The following is a 20,313-nucleotide window of genomic DNA, read 5'->3' on the forward strand; positions in this document are numbered from 1 at the left end:
GGAGAGTGTGTGGCAGAGGAGGGGGTTGGAAACTAATGTCCTTTGAGAAGGAAACAAATAATTTGAAAAATTGAAGACATCATCACAATCTGTATGTCTCAGCTCCTGTCTAAATTTAGAACAGCAGGTGACATGGACCACCATTTTCTGCCTTATTCTCATACAAAGAAAAAGAACTGATTTTTCTGGAGTGTAGGTGGGGTGACATGTACAGAAACAAAGGTCCGTTTGCAGGAAGCCAGGCCGAAGCACGGTGTGAGGTTCTTGTTAGTAAGGCGAGGAGCCGCAGTGGCCCAGTGGCCGTCCCCACGTGGCCACCACTGGAGTCTCCCCAGTGACTCTACACTGATAAGGTGGAATGGATTCTAGGAGGGGTGCTGAGTCCCGCCTGCAGTGCATCCCTGTCTTCTCAGGGACAGCAGCAGGCAGAGAAAAGTCCCTGGACCTGAGTTCCAGGGTGCGACTCTGGTAAATCAGCTGCACACCTCTGTCCTCTCCTGGTCTTTTTCCCTCTTGGCTGGTCCAGCTACGCGTCTCTCTGCTCATGGTGAAAGGGGAGTCTCCTGGTCCCTCTTCATGTCTCCCAGTGGGGTGCTGTGATTCTGCTGGGTGCTGCCCTCCGCCTCCTTCCACCACCCGCCTCTGGACTGGGCAGCTCCTACCTGTCCTCCCTGCCTCCAGCGCTACCTCCCCGCCCCTTCTAGAACACCTGGTGGCGCCCCGCATTGGGGATGAAGCCAGCTTCCCGCGGGGCTCACGCTGTTCCCTGAAGGGTAGCGCTCATCTCCCTGGCCTCCCTCAGAGAACCCCCAGCCTCTCACTACGGCCCCCAGCGGTGGGCCTCCCGGTGGGCTCTTTCCTCCACTGCAGTCCACCCTGTTTTGCAGAGAGCTGCCTCTCACACCCTTCAGTTCTCAGCGTAGGCTCCTGCGAAGACGGTCCTGGCCACCTGAGGGGAGGCATGGCCAGCTCCTGCCTCTCTTGCTCCTGTCATGGTGAGGATTTTAGAACCACCTGTTTGCTGTGTCCTCCACCAAACTCCAAGCCCAACAAAGGCCCAGTCCACCCTGTCTTCAGGTTCCATGATCAGCACTGGGTTCAAGTCTGGTAAAAATACATGTTGGGTGAACAAATAAATGTGCACCATCCCTGTGTGAAAGGTAGGCGATTAAATCTATAATCCAGTTCTACACGCCCACCTAAAACTGTGGTGACACAGAGGGTAGCACAGCCACTTAGGGTCAGCTCTGGCACCAGGCCGCCTGGGTCCAACTGTGACCTTGGACGAGATACTTTTTTGCTCCTCAGATTCTTCATCTGTAGATGGGGAGGAAGGACTCACCACACAGGGTTGCTGGGAGGGGAACAGTCAGCATGTAGCATGTGTGACAGACGTGGGGTCATGGTTGTCACAGCAACAGGAAGGGCAGCCACATGCTCTCATGAAGGAAAGGTCACAGCCAGGGGCAGGTTCCAGCAGCATGCGCAGCCTCCTCCACAGCGGGACTCCAAGTTCACCTCTCAATGCCAAGCCTCCGCTTGTGGTTCCGATTTCTACTTATAAATGGGTCTACTCGACTATAGCCCGACTCAAAGGAAGGACTTGTCTTTGCCTTAATTCTTCTCACCTGTTTTATGTGACGGTTCTTGAATATTCCAAGTTCAGATGCAATTCTGCATTTTTTGCCAAAGAGGTGGAGGAGGAGGGGAGGTGAAAGGGGTTTTTATATCACTCAGACTTAACACATCTACAAAGGTCTACAGAGCCCAGTGCAGTGGCGCACACCTGTAATCCCAGTGGCTCAGGAGGCTGAGGCAGGAGGACCACAAGTTCAAGGCCAGCCTCTGCAACTTAGCGAGGACCCAAGCAACTTTGTGAGACCCTGTCTCTAAATAAAACCTAAGGGCTGGGGAGGTGGCTCCGTGGTGAGGCGCTGGTGCAGGCCTCCCAGGGAAGGGGGCGCTCTGGTCTCTTCCCAGGCCTTGCCTCCCATACGCTGGTCCACTTGCTCCCACCCCCTGGCTCTCAAACCCCTGCCCCCCTTCTCTGTGCTTTTGCTGTTTGGGGGGGCATCATTATTACATGGCCTAAGTCTTCTTTACCTTTTCTGCTTCCCGGTTTTGGGATTCCAAAAGTCTTCTCTTCTTGGTGTCCCCTGCTATGCTGGCCCCCCGAGGCAAACCCAGGAGCCTGCCTTATGGGTGTCATTTATCTGAGAAAGTGACAACAGTCCCTAATGTTTGAATCAGAATGCACACTAAATGCACTACCCAGTGTCCCTAGGCCGCCAACAGCTGACCGCCGCTTGGTCCTGAAGAAGGCCAGGGCCACAGGGACGGAGTGGTCAAGGAAGACCCAGGGGCAAGAGGCAGAGGAGGCCCACCTAGGTGTGCTTGGTGGTGGGTGGACAATGGACAGTAGACAGCGGAGCCCTGGGTAGAAGGAGCCTATGAACAGGTAGCCCCAGAGCCAGAGGAGCTTGTGGGGAGGGCCAGCTTCAGGTGTCCTTGGCTCACAGCACCTGCTCCAACAGGGCACAGGTGGCCTTCAAGCAGTGGTCATTCAAGAGCCCCCGCTCACCTCCACAGGAAAGGTGGCCACACCCAGAGTGCTGTTCTGGGGTGTTTTAAGCTTGGCATTTGCCCATAAAAAGAAGTGATATTTGCATTTTGAAGATAATTGAACTTGAGCAGAATTGCTTCCGGTTTGTAATTTCTGTTTCCTTCAAGGCACAGGAAGGGACTTTTTGGTGGCAGTGAAGAGCAAGAGAAGAGGTAAGAATGAGCAAGAGAGAGAGAGACCCCAGATGCTGGCCTGCGGACACTGCAGCCGACAGCCCAATGAGCACAGGCACCTAGGGCCCACCACATGGGGACTGTAGAGGGCAAACTGTCCACTCTCACTTCCTCACTGGATAACTGCCTTCAGTCCCCAGGGATGTGGTAAGGGACTCCTTGTCAGAGTGACCGAAAGTCTGAAACCCTAATGAAATGGGTCAGAACTAAATCTAACCCCCACTGCAGGGCTGGCCAGGACGCAGACGCCAGTCACCCTGGAGACAGCCGTGGCTCTGCAGCCGTGTGTGGGTGCAGGGGCTGGGGGTGGGGTGGGGTGGGGTGGGCCCGGGAGGAGTTTGCATCTCTTGGCTCAGTCACGTCTGAGCTAACATCCTGTTTTGCTGTAGGTTGGGCACATCAGTGGCCCAAGGCCTCCTCTGACCAGCCCCAGGAAGTGTGTCTCCGCTTGCAGGTGGGACCCAGTCCTGGTGATCATGCTGGGAAACTCAAGTCCCACCCCCGCCAGGCCCCTGCCCTCCTTCTACCCCAATTCTAGGACTCCAGCTCTCCCCTGCTCCCCAGAGACCATCAACAGGAAGTTCATCAGCTGGAACACTCTGTTCCTCTGTTGTGTTTTAATTCTGCAGCTGTGTTTGAGGGCTCACGCGCTCTCCCTGGCTGTGTCTTGGTTGGCTCTTTGTCTGGTGCTTTCTCTCAAAGGCGTTCTTACAGTAAGGCCCCAACCAGAAGGAGAACTGGGGTTGGTAAGAAGGAAGTGGGTGTTGAGAAAGTACAGTGGGGAGGGAGTTCTAGGAAGGATGGCCATCTTGGCTCAGGGTCATTGCTGGGCAGAGACCCGAATGCTGAAGAGGCATCCCTCCCTAGGTCATGCGCGGTGTGCCTTGTCCCAGCTCCCTCAAGTGCACTTTTCTAGCTCAGGTGGCAGGGACATGCGGGCAGCTCTTCTTCCCTCCTCCTCACCCGCAGGAAACGGTCGGTTAATGAATGAGGGAAGCTTCTCTCCCTCTTTTCACCCCAAGTCAGCACAGCTCCCGAAGGCAGCGGGGTCCTGCTCCAGGTGGTGCCTCTGGCTCTCCTCACCTCAGTCGCAGCTCCACCCCCCGCCTGCCGAAGGACCCCTTCTGCATGGCCCTGGGACTTGCCAGGGCACAACTCTCTCTCTCCTGGTTGTTCGTCCTTCTACTGCCTCCCCTTTGGTCCAGAGAGAAAGACCTCTACACTTGGAGGTCCGGAGTCTCTAAAGCCACCAAGAGCCTAGAGGTGAACAGTCCTTCCAAGTCCTCCTTCTTCTTCAACAGACCCAAGGAGAAAGTCCTGTTTGTTATAGCAGCTGCTCCGCTGAGCTCACTCGTGTTGAACACAGGGTTGGCTTTGAGGACCACCAGGCAAATGGCTCACCTTCGTCACCCACATTGGAAATGCTTCCGAGTAGCACACAATACTCACGTCTCTTGAAACCCGAGTTTGAGAGAACACAGCCTACAAGACCCTGTACCCCACGTCTCCATGAAGCCGCGTCTGGAAAACCCATAAGATGATCTTCTAGGTCATCCTAGGTCAGCAGGCTGGCATTTCTTCCTTCCTTTCTTTTCTCCTCCTCCTCCTCTTCCTCTTCCTTTTCCTTCTTCTTTTTGGAGCTAGGGATCAAAACGAGGGCATCACACAAGCTAGGCAAATGTTCTACTACTGAGTTCCACCCCCAGCTGAGCTGATGTGATTACTTACTGTCATGAAGACAGACACACAGAATAGAGTCTAGAAATCATGTGTCTGGCCAAATGATCTTCAGCAAGATCCCACACCAAAAAAAAAGTCTTCAAAATTGGAACAGGAAAACTAGATATCCACATATAGGGACTGGAATGGACAAATTATATTCCCTCCCTGTAGGATCACGTCGTTATAGATCTATGTATTAACTAGAAAGCACGAATAAAAACAAGAATGAAGTTGGACCCTTACCTTACATCAAATAAAAAAAATTAATTCACAATGAATCAAAGACCTAAGCTTCTCAAAAGAAAATGGGAAAATCTTCAAGGCATTGAAGTGACAATGATGCCTTGACTATGAGACCAAAAGCCCACGTGACAAAAGCAGAAGTGGACAAAGGGGTCACATCAAACTGAAAACCCTGCACCATGAAGCAAAGGACAGAGCTAAGAGGTGGCGCAGGCAGCGGGAAGCCCGAGTCTATGCGTCTCTGCTGCGAGCTTCACACCCAGGACACAGAAAGGTCCCCCTCAGTGAAACAGAACAGGAAGGGACCCACACAGACAATTACTCAAAGAAGATGCACAGAGGGTCCACAGTATACGAAACGATGCTCGATGTCACCTTCTCTGGAGATGAAAACCAAAGCCACACATCCACTTAGAATGACTCTGTTAAAACTAGGTGATTAAAAACCAGAAAGTAATAGTGTTGGCAAGGCTGTGGAAAACTGGAACCTCTGTGCACGGCTGGTAGAGCTATAAAGCCATGCGGTCCCTGTGGAAAACAATGTGGAGGTCTTCAGGAATCTAAAACTGGAGTTACCATGTGAGTCCTAATCCCACTTTTGGGTATACAGCCAAAAGAATTGAAAGCAGACTCTCAAAAATTACTTGCAAACCTATGTTCATTTCAGCATTATTCACAACAGCCAAGACACAGAAGCAAATACCATTTACATATAAATGGGCACAGAAAATGTGTTACATTCATACAGAGGAATATTATGTCACCTTGAAACAGAAGGAAATCTTATCATGGGCTACAACATGAATGAGCCTTATGCTGAGTGAAATGGGCTTGTCACCAAGGACCATATGATTCCGCTAATATTTATTTATCTAGTTATTTTGGTACTGAGGATCCAATCCTCAGATGCTTTACCACTGAGCTACATCCTCAGCCCTTTTTATTTTTCTAAAATAACAACTAGATAAAAACTAAAATATCTAAGTTTCTGAGGGTCTCTCTAAGTGGCTGAGGCTGGCCTTGAACTTGAGATCCTCCTGCCTCAGCCTCCTGAGTGCAGGAACTACAGGCATGTGCTGCCACACCCAGCTGGCTTATATTTAGAGCAGTCAAATTATGAAACAGGAAGTAGGATGGTGGTTGCCAGTGCTGGGGGTCGGGGGAGAGGGGATTGTTTGGTAGGTTTAGAGTTGCAATTTTGCAAGATGAAAACTTCTAGAGATCTGCTTTTTTTTTGAGACAGGGCCTCAACTTTGTTGCCCAGACTGGTCCTGAGTACATGGGCTCAACTGATCCTCCTGCCACAGCCCCCGAATAGCTTGACTACAGGTGTGCACCACCACACTTGGCTAAAGGTCTATTACACAACAATGTGAATACAGTTAGTGCTACTGAACTCAAAACTGGTTCAACACACACACACGTGTGTGCGTGTGTGCGCGCGCGCGTGTGTGTGTGGGGGGGGGCACGCACGCATCTGTATCTCAAAGCAATTGAAAGTAAAAAAGAAAGAAAGAAAAAGAAAGACAGAAAGAAGACATTTAAGTGCTTGAATATGCCTGAGCACAAACTGCCATCAGTGCCACTCCTCGGGTCAAAGGCCAGGTAAGTGCTCACTGGGTAAAAATTCTCAGAAAGCAGGTCTGACATCAATACAGAAAACACCTTTACAGGCCCAGCGCCCAGCTTGAAGGAGCTGGTGAGGAGCGAGCTGCAGGACTGGACAGCGCTGCCCGTCACTGCTGGGCCGGCCCGGAAACATCCGGGCTCCGATGCTGGTGGGCTTTCAAGGCAGTTCTGCAGATTTGAGATCTGAAACCACAAAAGTGGGCTGAGGAGCAACAGGAGAGCAGAAGGTCAGCGTGCACAGCTTCCACTGGCCACGAGATGAACCGCTGAAGCCACAGGGACACGGGCTGGAGCAGGAAGGGCTGGACAGCTACGCAAGGGGCCCTGGTGGCTAGGGCTGTGGCCTCCGAGGGAGCACAGAAATGGAGCAGCCAAGGCCTAGGGTGAGAGGGAGAGGTCGTCCAGGGAGGGCAGCACCCCTGCCCTCGCAGCTTCCTGGGCCAGACAAGAAGACACTGGGTCTCCTGGTGTGATGCAGCCAGAGGGCAGTGCCACCTACAAAGGGACACTTGCAAGAGTAGAAAGAGTGAGAGAGAGAGAGAGAGGGAGAGAGAGGGTAGGGGGAGGGAGAGAGAGATGGGGGGAGAGAGAGAGGGAGGGAGAGAGAGGGGGTAAGGGGAGGGACGGGGGAGAGAGAGGGGGGAGAGGGAGAGAGAAGGAGGAGGAGGAGGAGGAGGAGGAGCTGACAGCTCCCCCACTGCTGTCCCTGCAGACCTACCGGTCAGCCTGGAGGTGTGGGCTGGAGCCCTGGTGGCCAGCATGGCCTGCAGCCCGTAGAACCTGTCAGGCAGCCATAGCAGGCCTGAGGCCTGTGAGCCAAGGTGCACTGACCTGTCACCCTTCGGTGGCCAGGGTGCCCTGTGGCCCCGCCCGCTGCAGAAGCCGGCTCCACGCGACACTGCTGCTCTGAACCTGCCGGTGTGGACCCTCCGACGACCTGGACCTCGGCTTCCTGCCCTGCAAGAGGAACGGCTGGTGGGCAGACCTGAGTGGAAGTTGGGACCAACAGCGTCAGTGGTTTTCCAACCACAATCAGCCCAAGTGTGGACCTAGCTGTGAGCCGAGTGCTGTGTGAACCCCGGAGTCGGCCTCGGTCAGAGCAAGGCTGTGATCCTGTCGGGTTCTGGGGTGCAGGAGTGCTGTTCCTGTTTGTGTTCGGTAACCCGAATTCTCACTGGCTCATCCGGGTCTGGCTCAGGACACGGAACCCAACACGGCAGGGCAGGCTTCTTGGCTGGAAGCCTCTGTCTTACTCAGACCTAACTTGCCAATAGAAGCAGAGGATCAAATTTCAAACCCTTGCTACGCTTGAAGAGACTGAGCCACTAACAAAATTCACCAGGTGTACCTTCATGGGATCTGTTTGAAGTCGCAGTATGCGTGAGGTAGCTGGGAATTGGAACACAGGGCCTTAGATAGTGTGGGCGAACCCACGTTGGTTTTCCTGGGTGTGGTAGTGATGCTACGGTTGTGTGTTATCTGCCAGAGATGCATGCTGGGTATTCAAGGCTGACATTAACAGCCAGCCCCAGGGCCTTTGGACGCCCAAGTCAGGTCGCAGGTGTAAGGAGCGAGAAGGACTAATTTCACATTAGCAGACCGCTTAGGTGCAGCCTGCTTCCTAGGGTTGTTGGCAAAACAAAGTTTTGAGGTGAATCCCCTGCTTCTCCTGGTGGGGAAGACTCTGGACCTTGGCGGCAGGTGGACCTGGTAAGACTGTGGAAAGCCGCAGGTGGGCTGGTGGGCCACGCCCCTTGGTGTTGAGGAGCTCCAGCGATCCACCAATCAGTTCCTTCTCTCCAGGTTCTCGGCTCATTCATCTGAAGAATGAAATCCACAGACCATATTTATTAAAAAGGTAGAAGGAAAAGCAGAACTCTTTCCATATAAGAGGAGAGCTAGTAAATAGGTTTTCTCCATCTGATGAGCTGGTCTGGGGGTTTACAGCACTTGGGTTACTGCTGTTGGTCCAAACTTATGCTGATAGGGTTTGGAAAGTACTAACCGACATTGGTCAGCTCCGGAGTCCTGACTTCCATTTAGCTCCGCCCCACTTCCACCTTCACCATGCAGGGCAGGAAGCAGGGCAGGAAGCAGGAAGCAGGAGGTTGAGGTCATGGGATGGTCTGTGCTCAAAGGTTCTAGGCTGTAGCCTGCATGAAGCGGGCTTTGCAGCAGGTGTTGGCACCCATGCTCAGTTCTGACTGCTGAAGGGTGACAGGTCGGCACCTTGGACTCTCAGGACCGCCTGTGTGAGTGGCAGCCTCCACGCTCCAACCCTCTGGGGTTGCCACTCCACCGTCCTGCTGCCGCTTCCTGGCAGAGACCAGCAGGCTGGCTGCGTGGCTTGGCAGCCACATCATCAGGAATTACTATATTCATTTCCTTTAAAACATGAGCATCTGTTCCGTGGCCCAGCGATCCACACCTATTCAAACTCCCAAGAGACATGAGTGGGTCTGTCCAGCAGGTTTATCATGGCAGCTTATAGACTGTGGTGCTGGGGATTGAACCCAGGCCTCTCACATGCTAGGAAGGCCTCTACCACTGAGCCACACCCCCAGCCCTTATTTAACTTTATTTTGAGACAGAGTCTCCATGAATTGCTGATGCTGGCCTGGAGTTTGTGATCCACCTGTTCAGACTCCTGAGTCGCTGAGATGACAGGTTCAGATCACGTTACCCATCGCAGTGTACAACAAGAAACAACCCCTGTCAGAGAACAGACCAAGAGTTGTGTAGCATTCACACAGAAAAGTGTTGTTCAGCAATAAAAAGAAACAAATTGCTGAGAGGAAGGAGGAGCAGAGGAGTGGGCAGAGCAGAGCAGGCCCCTACCTGGATGGTGGGCAATGGAACAGCGGCCCTGGCCCTGGCATTGACGGGGAGGGTGTGCAGGAGGAGGGGCTGTATGTTCAAATGAAGAACTCGTGAGCTGACACAGTGTTTTGAACCAAGTCAGAGAAATTCAAAGCTTCATACATACATTTTCCCCTCTCCTTCTTCTGTGCTGAGGTTGACCCAAGGCCTCATGCATGCCAGGCAAGTGTCCTGCCAGTGAGCCACATCCTCAGCCCCAAGATAACAAAACCTTTGAGACTCTGACTCAGCAAGCCAGTCCCTTGCTAAGAAGATGCTCCTGGAGTGTTTGGAGTCCAAGGGTGACAGAGGGGTTCCACCTGGGCTCCATCCTGTTCCCCTCTTGCAAGTGCGTTGGTCCTATTTAACCAGTGGTCTGTCCCAGTGGCAATTAAAGGTCCATTCTCTTTTCTATTTTTTTGTTTTTTTTTTTTTTTTAGGGAAAAATCTTAATCATCACAGATCCAACACACTAAGCCGAATGAAATTACTGTGTGCGGAATAGCAACCATGCACCCTGCAAATAAGAAGCCGTTGTTTTCCAGGACCTCTTCCTGGGTAGCAAAGGTCAGGGAGAGGACAAGCGGGTGAGGTCAGGGTGGAGGGCCGGATGGTTCTAGACTTGCCTCTGAACTAGGGGGCGTGGGTCCTGAGTCTGGTCGTTTCTGAGTAGCTCCCTGTTGGCAGGCTAATCGTGCAACTCCTCCGAGAGCCGGGGACTGGAAGCCTGCGGGCTGCTGCGAGGCTCTGGAAAGATCCTCTGTGCACACTGGTCCAGTGGATGGTGGCGGGGGCAGAGGAGGAGCACAAGGACCAGGGCTCTGGGTTCTTCCCTCTGCCCTTGTTTGCTCCCCTTTTGTTCCTCTCACCTCCCGTGCTGGGCCCTACTCCTGTGGTCAGGACCCCACTCTGGATTCTGCAGGCACTCATTGAAAACCGCGCTCCAACCCACCAGACGTGGTCAGTGCCCTGAGGAGACATGGCATCAGGGAGCACTGGGGCCCTGGGGAGGGGACGCTGAGCCCGAGACACTGGGATTCATAATGAAAGACCCAACTCAGATTTTTCCAGGCTGTGAGGTCCTCAGGAGCAAAGCAGGGGTTATGTAAAAGGATGCCCTGGGCGAAGGGAAGAGCAAAGACCAGCGTGGCCAGGTGGGGGTGGGGGGAGAGGCGACTGGACTTCACCCAGCAGCGGAGGGCCACCATGGCAGGGGCTTCTGCAGGAGTCAGATCTGCACTTCAGGAAGATGGGACTCAGAAGCAAAGCAGTCAGGAGAGCGTGGTCCTGCGACTGGGACCCACCAAAGGCCTGGCCTGCCGGGAGGGAGGAGGCCTAGAGACTGTGGAGCAGGGACCAGGAGGAGGGGTAGGTGGGAGGAGCCGAGCCGGACTTGAACTTTCAGAGTAGAGCTGCCAGGGTTATCAAATGAAAATACAGGGCTTTGGCCAATTTTCAGTTTTAAGTCATGAATGTCTGATTTGCAGTATAAATATGTCCTGTGCAATGATTAATCTGAGTTCAAATAGAATGGACTGGTAACCTACTTCAGGATCACTGTCTTGGAATGCAGATCTGATCTGCTGACACCATTGCTGTCTTACCCAAATCTTCATGTGAGCTTTGGGGAAGCGGCTGGGACAGCAGGCTGGGCTGGGCTGACTCAGCTCCACAGCCCAGAGCCTCCGCCCTGGCTGGACAGGGAGGAGGATGCCCCTCTGCTTGCACACGGCGAGCTTGGCTGGCGAGGCCCGGCTGAGAGGGGCAGCCTGGCTTCTGACAAGGACTGGCACATGGGATCTGGGCTCTGCTTCCAGGATCCCGCAGATCCCAGAGGGGAACGTGGTTGGGGCCCCAGGATCAAGAGGAGCCACGGGGGCTGTGGAGGGCCAAGAACGTGGCTGGAGGCTGTGGGAGTTTAAGTCCCCGAGGAGCGACACCTGTCTCCAGGGCTGGAAGCTGATATTTGAGAACACTCCTTGTGGGGTTGGGCCGACTGTGATCCACCTACTTGCACAGTGTCTAATTGTTGCTGATTGGTTGAGAAAGTGGCTCCTGATACTTGGCAGCGGTTCAGGTTGTCGGCCTGGGACGTCCAGCAGAGGTTTCCCAGGTTGCTCAGTGTAGACTGGAGCCAGCAGAACAGCAAACCCCCTGAACTTGAACCCAGCAGCCATTCTTGCCCAGGCCCCTTGGACCCCAGAAGTCATACCAAGAGTTCCGAGGCTCTGATCATGATCTGGGCGCCACGTCCACACAATGGTCCCCAGTGTGGTGCTTCCCAGAAGCCTCCCCGCCGCCCCCCCCCCCCCGGGTATCACAGATCCACCATGGGGTAGGAGGCCTCCTGACAAGGACAGCACTGCCCAGGCCTCTCCTGCTCCTGGAAGTCTAGGCCCCGCTGGGGGCTGGGGCGCCATGCGCCTCCCTGCGTGCCTTTCCCTGGTGGGCTGCTGGGACCCGAGGTGGTAGGAGTCACACCTTGTGACACAGGTCACAAGCTGTTCTGCAGGACAGGTGGGGGGCTGGGCCGGGAGAGAGTATTAAATGTCTGTCATGTGCCATCCGGGAGGCAGACACCACGTCACCTCACAGATGAGGCAAGCTAAACGCAGAGCTGTAGGTGACTGGTGAGACAGAGAGACCAGGGCTGGCTTAGACCTCAGGTGGAGAGAGCAGGGCTGACTAGACCTCAGGTGGAGACAGCAGGGCTGGCTTAGACCTCAGGTGGAGAGAGCAGGGCTGGCTTAGACCTCAGGTGGAGAGAGCAGGGCTGGCTTAGACCTCAGGTGGAGACAGCAGGGCTGGCTTAGACCTCAGGTGGAGAGAGCCAGGCTGGCTAGACCTCAGGTGGAGAGAGCTGAGCTGCCTTAGACCTCAGGCCTCTCCCCTGCTGCTCTTGGAATCCTGCCACTCAAAGTTGCTTTGAGGGAAAGGGTGTTTGTGGCTCAGTGTGACTCAGTGAGAACTCGGGAGCAGCTTCCATGGACTAAGGTGGGAGGCCAATACAGTGACCATGACTCTGGCGGCTCTGTATCAGGCATAGCCCCCTGGTGGCACATCCTCCACACACAGTGGTCCTCTAGTGTCCCTCCCCTGTGGCTGTTGTTGGATGAATATACTCACGCTAGCTAGAGCAATGCTAGGCTGATATAACAAAGAAATCCAAAACACAGAGGCTTAAGCTTAAGCTGACTTCTATCTCATAAAATTCCAGGTGACTGGTTCAGAGCCAGTATGCATCCAAATAGCTTCCTCAGCTCCAACCATCACATTCTGCATCCATGTCATGAGAGTGGAGGAGAGCACATAATATCTTTTCAAGGATCTGGCCTGGAAGATTGCACATACCAGTTCTACTTTTATCTCATCATTACCGGGTCAGTTGTAGCTGCAAGAGAGTTGCCATGTATGCAGATAAACTTCTATTGATGTAGGAGAGAAGAATGTTGGGAAGAACAGGAAGCAGCCTTCCACACAGCTCGGGGGACTCTGGCACAGGTGGCAGGCCACTGGTGTTTTCTTTAGGCTCTGGATCTAGGTTACCAGGCTCGGAGTCACCACTGCGCCCCTCGGATGTGGCCTGGGAAAGTGTGACCTCTCGGAATCTGTCTTCCAGGAACAACGGTCACTACTAGTCTGGTTTCTCACTGGGACATTGGGAGAGCCTGCCGCAGGCCGCCAGGTCTGTGGGGGAGTGAGGGGCAGCCGCGACGCCCAGAGGCTTAGGTTTAGTCTCCTTGTTAAACTGTGGACTCCCCGCCTGGCCCGGGAGAAAGCACATGTCCATGGCGCTCCTGCCTCGCACTTCCATCTGGTCACAGCGTGCTAATGCTCCTGGCCTTGCTGCCCACCTGCCTGCTGTGACCCATGCTCCCCAGAGCACTGTCCCTCCTGGCCGCCTCCTCCCTCGGGTGAGAGTCACTGGCGACCTGCCCCCACCTACTCCTGAGCTCAGGTCACCGTGACCCTGGAACTTCCTCCTTGCAGAGGGCATTTGGGTGGAGAGCCCTGGCCCAGCCTGGCAGGAAGGAAACCAGTGAACGGCCCCCAGCCATGCGGCTCTGGGTGCTCCTCCCTCCTCCCATGGGAGCCACAGATGCAGGCTTTGCCTGTCCACAGCCCCGGGAGGGCCGCATCTGGTTTCAGCAGAACCTGTTTTTTTTTTTTTTCTCCAGGAGCCGCTCAGCTCCTTAAGGAAGGAAGGAACCTCCCAGCACCTCTCATGTCAACGTGGGCATATAAACAACGTGCCAGTGTCCATCCCTCACCAGCCCAGGTGCCAGGGCTTCCTTGCTGGCAGAGGAGGAGCTGGAGTTTGTACGAGAACCTGGCTCAGTACAGTACGCCCCGACCAGAGGAGGCGGGATTTGAACCCAGGATCTCCAGCACCAACTCTGGCTCTCTTCTGAGTCCGTGATTATTTTTATTGTAGTTGTGCTTGAAAGGGTAGAAACCAGGATTCCAGTCCTGTGTCCTCCCCAGCACTGACAAGTTCATGCCCCCAGCAGGAACTCACAGGGGCTAGAGCGATGGGGTTCCCAACCTTTGTCCCTGGCAGTGCAGAGTCGTGCTATCAGAGCAGTGCAGTCTTCCTGGGCACGCTGAGGCTGCTGGATTGGAATGTGAAGGAGAATCGCAGCAATTCCAAGGGCTGCAGGTGACAGCCCCTTGCAAAGCCCTCACGGAAGGAGGATCGTGTGCAGATGAAGGTGCAGGTGAAATCGGGGAAGCCCTGTCCTGCGCAGCACCACTGCACCAGCTTCCCAGCGGACCACAGCAGGAGTGAACCAAGGGCTGCCAGGGCAGAGCTGACCCTCACACGCACCGTCACGAGTCCGGCAGGAGCGGATGTCCTTCCCACAAGGCTCGGCAGCCATCCATTCCAGGTTTCCTGGCATGGTCCACTTTTACATCCAAAGCCCGTGGAAAGTCCCATGTGCAGCCAGGTGGTGGTGCACACCTTGACCCAGAGACTCGGGAGCTGAGGCGCGGGGGATAGCAAGTTCGAGACCATCTTGGCAAGTTCTGTTGTAAAATAAAAACTTTAACAAAGGGAGGGGGAGGGGGGAGGGAGGAAAAGGGAAACAGGGAGAGAGGACAGTCGTAAGGTCATGTGTGCTGGGGAATGAGGAGGCCTGCTCTTGAGCTTGGAAGACATGGTTAGGCAGGCACGGGAAGAGTCCCCTTGCTGCTCCCCACCAGGAGATCAAAGGCAGAGGGGCTGCCCGCCTGGGCAGCCCAGCCCTGACCCTCCCCACCCTGCAGCAGATGCCAGGACCTCTTTGCCAGCAGTAGGGAATCGGAGGGGACTCTGCTCAGCCCTGTGCAGCACCAGCCAGAGCTGGCTGGCCTTCTGCAGGTCAGGCGCAGGGAAGACTCCTGGTAGAAAAAGCCAGCTAGGGCTGCGCCCTGGGAGTTAAAAAGGCAAAGGTCCTGTTGACAGGAGAGAGGAGGCGACTGCTCTTAAAATCTTATTGCATGAAGGCAGGTGAGCCAAGGTCCCTTGAGACACCTTGAGACACCAGAGCCACATTTGTCTTCCACTAGGAGGGCCTGAGCCGGGGTCCTGGGCAGGCTGGAGGCCCTTTCCACACAGTGTGGGTCGCTGCTGGGCGACAGCGTCCCTGACAAGCACAGGCTTTCTGCCAGGGCTCAAGGGTGACCTGGGGACTGTTCTAGTGTCACCGCCCCTCTGACCTCCTCTTCTCACTGGCCACGTGGGGAGAAGGCGGTCTCAGGGTGCTTGCTCAGGCTGGCTGGCTGCTGTGCCCGGACACCTCGGGACCCCCAGGGTTCAAGCGCAATCAGCAGTTCCCCTCTGTCCGCCGACGACGGGCGGCCTGTCCTGGCGCACCCGAGCCTCACCCACCGGTCCCTGCTAGGGTCGGCCTGCAGGTGCGTGGGGGCCCCGCCCCGTCCAGCCGCCCCCAGTTCTAGGGCACAAAGCTTCCCTTTTCAGCCCCCCAGGGGTTCATCTGATTCTAAGCCAGACTTGGACACCAGTGCCGCCCTGCACGGAGGTCCTGCTGTCACCGGGGCCCTGGCCGTGGGCTCGGTGCACGGGAGAGGGTCTCACTGGGGAAAGGTGCCGGGCCTGGCGCGCCCCGCAGCCCTCCTTCCTGCTGCACCGCGAACCCTCCGAATCCCCGCGCGAGCCGCGGAAATAGCGCCCTCGTGTGACCGCAGCGCGACAACCGGGCTCGGACACCTTTCACGCCACTCTCGGGACCATGGATGCTTTTGCCTTTTGCCTGTCGTCGCCTTTCTTCCTCTAAGGTGTGTAGCAAGCTGGGGACACGCGAGGAAACCGCTGGACCCCCGAGCCGCGCCGCGCGGCTGGTCCCTGGCGCCGGACCCGCAGGAGCAGGGCGGCGGAGCGGGCGCTCAGCGGCCTCCTGCGCGTCCTCTCTCCCCCCTACTTCCTCTTCTCTTCTTTCTTTCCCCCTTGCTTTCCTTCATGGCCTTTCCCCTCCCGCTCTCCGCTCTCCTCCGACCTTGGGAGCAGTCACATTGGCCTACAGATGGCCTCGGTGAGTTTAAGGCCTCTCTTCGTTGAGTGCAGGGAGCAGTGGGGTGGGCGGGCGGAGAGGGGCCGCCGCCCGGATTTGGAGCCGCTGGGTAGTCTGTCCATCCTCCCCGCTCGGTCCGCAAAGGTTGGCAGCGGCCTATTAAAACACAGTGACGCGGACGCCGCCGACGGCGCGGGGACACGGCAGACGGCGTGGGGACGTGAGGGCGGTGGACAACAAGAAGAGGTCAGAGGAAGACCAGCAGGGCCAAGCGCCCTGCAGTCCAAGGCAGGCCTGGGGACAGTTCCCTGTGCAACCTCGGGACCCGAGCAGGAGGAAAGCCTCAGGTGTGTATTTAGCACCTCCTTCAGGCCAACCAGCCCGCAGTGCCAGTGCGGTCCCGTGTGCTGATACGCTGACAAATTCTCCCTCCTTCTCACGGAGGAAGTACCATGTTATGGTGGGAAATGTCCCCAAGGCATCTAGGTGACAGATTTCCTACAGTTCTTTATTAAGTGACCTTCCGTGAGGCTGATGGCAGGCGCCAGAGACAATACAGTAAAAGTACATCCAAACAAGGGGCCACGCCGTGCGTCCCCAGGAGGCAGCTCCTGCTCTGCCACACTCCATGGGGAAAATTTAGCACTGCTTAAAACACAAACAAAAAACCCCACCAGCACCCAGCGCCTCATGTTCTTAGGAAACTCATCACAGGCATTGTTTCTCCTAACTGGGCTTTTGATGAAACTGAGCACGGCAGAACGTGATTTGTAATCTCTCAAAAGAAGCTATGCAGTTGATAAAAACGAAGGTTTTCATGTCTGATACTTAAAAGAGAAAAGAATAAAGTCTTTTTAGGAGACAGAAGATTTCAATCCAACAGGGGACCCACAGGCCCACTTCATCTGGCCAAGGGTGGTGCAGGGAGGCCCCGGGAGCAGGCTGACCCCAGGCTCCTGGCTCCTGCACCCTCCTCCCTGCCCCCCAGTAGCTGGGACTCTCAGCTGTGCTGCCAGAGCCAGTTCCAAATATATTTAGAAAGCCGTTTGGGCCTCATTTGTGACAGAAGAAGGGACCTTCAAAGGGTTCTCAAATGGTGGTGTACACGGGAGGACCTGGTGCTTGTTGGGAATAGAGTTCAGTGGATTTCAAATCCAGTGTCCTAGCCCCGGCCAAAGAGTCTGCATTCTAAACAATTACTGAAGAAGTAATTGGGAATGGGGACCCTGCCTTAAAGCAGGGTTCTCATCATTCTAGCTGAGAAAAAATACTCAGAATAGATGCTCATGACTGCTCACTTGGACAAAGTTACCTCAAAGATGAACACCTTGATTGATGATAATTTAAACTGCAGTTTCTTGGTACATCTTGTAGGACAAATTAGTTAGACTCCTGAGGCGCGAGAGACTGCATGCGTGGCGCACGGTGTGGAATTCCTGCCACGAGTCAATCCATGGTGGGGGTCTGCCAACTCTGACTTAGTCCTAGAGTAGGTGAGTGAACCATGAGATCAGGTGGATTAGGTCTGGCTACAGGTGGCAGGGTAATCACAGGTAAACCACACAGAAGCTCTCTCTCTCTTGCAGAAGCAAGGCCAGAGGCTGGCAGTGCTGAGCGGCGTGTGCCTCTGGCAGCAGGGCCCAGGTTGCCTCTGTCGCTCTGAGCTTCAGGATATAGCTTCCCCTTCATGCCCAAGAGGGTTGCTGGAGCACCCACCATCACTCCACATGGCAGCTAGTGGGAAGGAAGGGCGTTTCCCAGGCTTGTACTCAGGACTTCTGCTTACCTTTCACTAATTAGAACATATTCTCACAGCCATATCTAGCTGCAAGAAGTTGGGGCCAGGGGTTGACTGGCCAGATACCCAGCTAAGCATAGAGGCTGATCAAAAAGGGAAAGGGGAAATAGTGGAGGGACACCTGACGGTCTGCCATGGCCATCAGTAACAGATTAGGACACCTAGGGGCATCACCAAAGCCACCTGATGTCCTTCAGGACAACCCCTCTCCAACCTCAGTAGCAGATATGCCAGTGTCACCCTTGTCTGAGAGCAGTGCTCTGGCAAGCCACACGCCACAGTCAGCTCTTCCACGTGGACCGTTCTGGAAACCTCATGTCACCAGGCTGTCGCGAGCAACCAGGCAACATGGAAGGGTAAGCACTACGGGTCCCCTCCCAGGGCAGCGCCTCCCCCAGGCCCACCCCCAGGCCCGCCTGCTTAGTGTCTCAGGTGTCTTTCCAAACAAGACCTGGTCCCTCTCAGAGGTGTGCTGGGCCGGGGAGACTCCAGGCCTTCCCACTCCTGCTCTGCCCTTGACGCCAGCCAGCGGGTGTCACTGCTACCCACCACAAGGAAAGGTGCAGGGAATCAAAGGTCACAAAGGTCGAAGAGCTCACGGGGCTTGAACACGGGGAAGCCTTCTCCCAGTGATGTGTGACTGCGATGTTTATGCAGCATCTTAACAGGAAAACTGGGCATCCACCACCAGTGAACAGTTTATCACCAACACCTCCCAACCATGCACGTCCCTCAGCCTTGCCCCAGAGTTCAACTCATCCTGAATTGTATGCCTTAGTTCATTTTTTAAACAGTATCACTACTGGTGTATAGGTGCATAAACTATATATTGCTATGGCTTCTTTTTGAAGTTTAAAAAGGGCATGCGGGGAGAGCTTTCTGTATCTTGATTGTGTTTCCACTAAACTATATGTTTCCTGGACGGTCTGTGCTTCTGTGGGCAGCTGGAGGCGGTTCGTTTTATTGTTGTGTCATGTTCTGCTGGTGTGAGGGCCACAGGTAGCCCCCGTATTCCTCCGTTGATGGAATTTGGGTAGCTTCTCTTCTGTTTGTTTTTGCTATCGTAAAAATTGCTGCCCTGAACATGTTTCCTAGGACAGGATTCCTATGATGTTGCACGTGTGTGTTTAGCTTTGGGAGATAAAGCCGTGGAGGCTGAGCCAATTCACACCCCTCAGTGATGATAATACAGTATTGACGTTCAGGTTAGTCAAACTTCATTGATTTTTGTCTGTTAATTAGAAAAAAAAAAAAAAAGCTGCCCTTCTTTGCGTAATTCACGCCTGGCCCAGCATCTTTTCGTAGCTGACTAATCCTAAACATTTAAGGTGATCTGAGCTAGGTGCAGTGGCTGGGGAGGCTGAGGCAGCAGGATCCCCAGTTCAAAGTCAACCTCAGCAACTTAGAAGGACCCTAAGCAACTCTGTCTCTAAATGAAATGTAAAAGGGACTGGGGAGGGGCTAGGGATGTAGCTCAGTTGGTGGATGCTCGCCTCACACGCACAAAGCCTGGGTTCAATTCCCCAGCACCACAAAAAATAAAATAAAATAAAAATAAAAAGAGGCTGGGGATGTGGTTCAGTGGTTAAGTGCTTCTGGGTTCAATCCCCAGTACCACCCCCCAAAAAAAGAAAGACAAGAAAAGAAACAGGCCAAGCTGTGTGCACCACGGAGCCCGTGTGCCCCAGACACCTGACCCACCCCCGGGACTGAGGTTCTTGTCCTCAATTTCTCCGTTCACAGTGGACAGCTCAGTGAGTCCCTCTGGAGACTGGTGGGCACAGCTGGCCAGGACAGGATATGAATGTCCAGCCCCTTGTCCAGCGCGGGGCAGCTCCTGGGGGCCTGTGCGATGAGTCGGGGCCTTGCTGTGACTGCAGAGCGGCTCACCTCCTCTCGCCCCCATCCTGCTCCCACTGGGGGCTTCTAAGGAGCTCCCCAGTAAGCTCGTCCGGGGGCTCATCTCAGAGCCGGATGCCCAGGTGGCCTGTGGCTATTAGGGCCAGGATCGGTCTAAGAAGGAGGACAGTTTGTAAACTGGGACTTGAGAGTGTGGTCACCCACTGGCCAGCTTGCCAGGACCTATGACAGCGTGTAGATGGCCTCAAGCCCTCTGTACGGCTGTAGCCTAAGATCCCACCAGCAGTGGATGTAGAAAGACTGACGTGGAACAGGAAGGATGGACTGGCCGGGGCAGGGTCTCAGGCACCAAGAGGGGCCGCGGAAACAGGGGCCACAGACGGTGGAGCTGGGCGGCTGCTCTTAGGGAAACCCCATTCTGTGGAGAAGAGCAATGGAAGGCCAGAGGCGACTCATCGCCAACCAAAGGCCGAGTGTGAAATCCAGAGCACACCCACGGGAGCAGACGGAGGTTCTCTCACCTCCCGTAGCTGGAGTGCAGGAAAGGCTGAGGGCGAGGCTAGGATTTAGTTATTAAAGTGCAGAGCTCCCGAGGAGGCTGACTTCTTGATCCCACAGGCCGGCTCCACCAAGGTCAGCACTGAGGTGTTAGCCAAGCCGAGTCTTGTCCATCCGTGGGTGAATGGATAAGGAAAGCATGGGACACACTCACAGCAGAACATTACTCAGCTCTGAAGAATGCAGTCCTGCCGTCTGCAGCACAATGGCTGGACCTGGGGGCGTGGTGTGAAGTGAGACTGGCCAGAAGTAGAATGCCAAGCATGGTGTGTGGGAGCCACAGAAAAGTCCACCCGAATGTGGACTCGTGATTAGCAGAGGTTGGGACGGGGACGC

The 20,313-nt window shown here is 54.8% G+C and overlaps 1 protein-coding gene and 1 long non-coding RNA gene across 2 annotated transcripts; one reads left to right on the top strand and one right to left on the bottom strand.

Moving 5' to 3' along the window:
• Nucleotides 1-3,377: 3,377 nt before the first annotated feature.
• LOC124083530 (uncharacterized) lies at nt 3,378-8,180 on the bottom strand. The gene is made up of 2 exons (XR_006848783.1): nt 7,109-8,180; nt 3,378-4,436 (listed from the first exon to the last, which is right to left on the bottom strand). It is a non-coding gene; the product is annotated as an uncharacterized LOC124083530 (long non-coding RNA).
• Nucleotides 8,181-13,781: 5,601 nt separating this feature from the next.
• Nucleotides 13,782-18,398, top strand: LOC124083381 (uncharacterized). The gene is made up of 4 exons (XM_058574403.1): nt 13,782-13,909; nt 14,932-15,528; nt 15,758-15,782; nt 15,906-18,398. Exons 1-4 carry the CDS (start codon nt 13,782-13,784, stop codon nt 16,170-16,172), a joined length of 1,017 nt encoding a protein of 338 aa, XP_058430386.1. The 3' UTR covers nt 16,173-18,398.
• Nucleotides 18,399-20,313: the final 1,915 nt, after the last annotated feature.

Source organism: Marmota monax, unplaced genomic scaffold (genome assembly GCF_021218885.2).
Source record: "Marmota monax isolate L192 unplaced genomic scaffold, Marmota_monax_Labrador192_F-V1.1 WCK01_AAM20220418_F8-fsc00055, whole genome shotgun sequence".
NCBI lineage: Eukaryota > Metazoa > Chordata > Mammalia > Rodentia > Sciuridae > Marmota > Marmota monax.

Bases quoted from the DNA above. Each gene is read 5' to 3' on its own strand.
- LOC124083381 (XM_058574403.1), top strand. From the start codon at position 13,782: ATGGGGTTCCCAACCTTTGTCCCTGGCAGTGCAGAGTCGTGCTATCAG. The intron at 13,910-14,931 runs GTGACAGCCCCT...GGACTGTTCTAG, and splicing joins AGCAATTCCAAGGGCTGCAG to TGTCACCGCCCCTCTGACCT. The intron at 15,783-15,905 runs GTGAGTTTAAGG...CGGTCCGCAAAG, and splicing joins TTGGCCTACAGATGGCCTCG to GTTGGCAGCGGCCTATTAAA.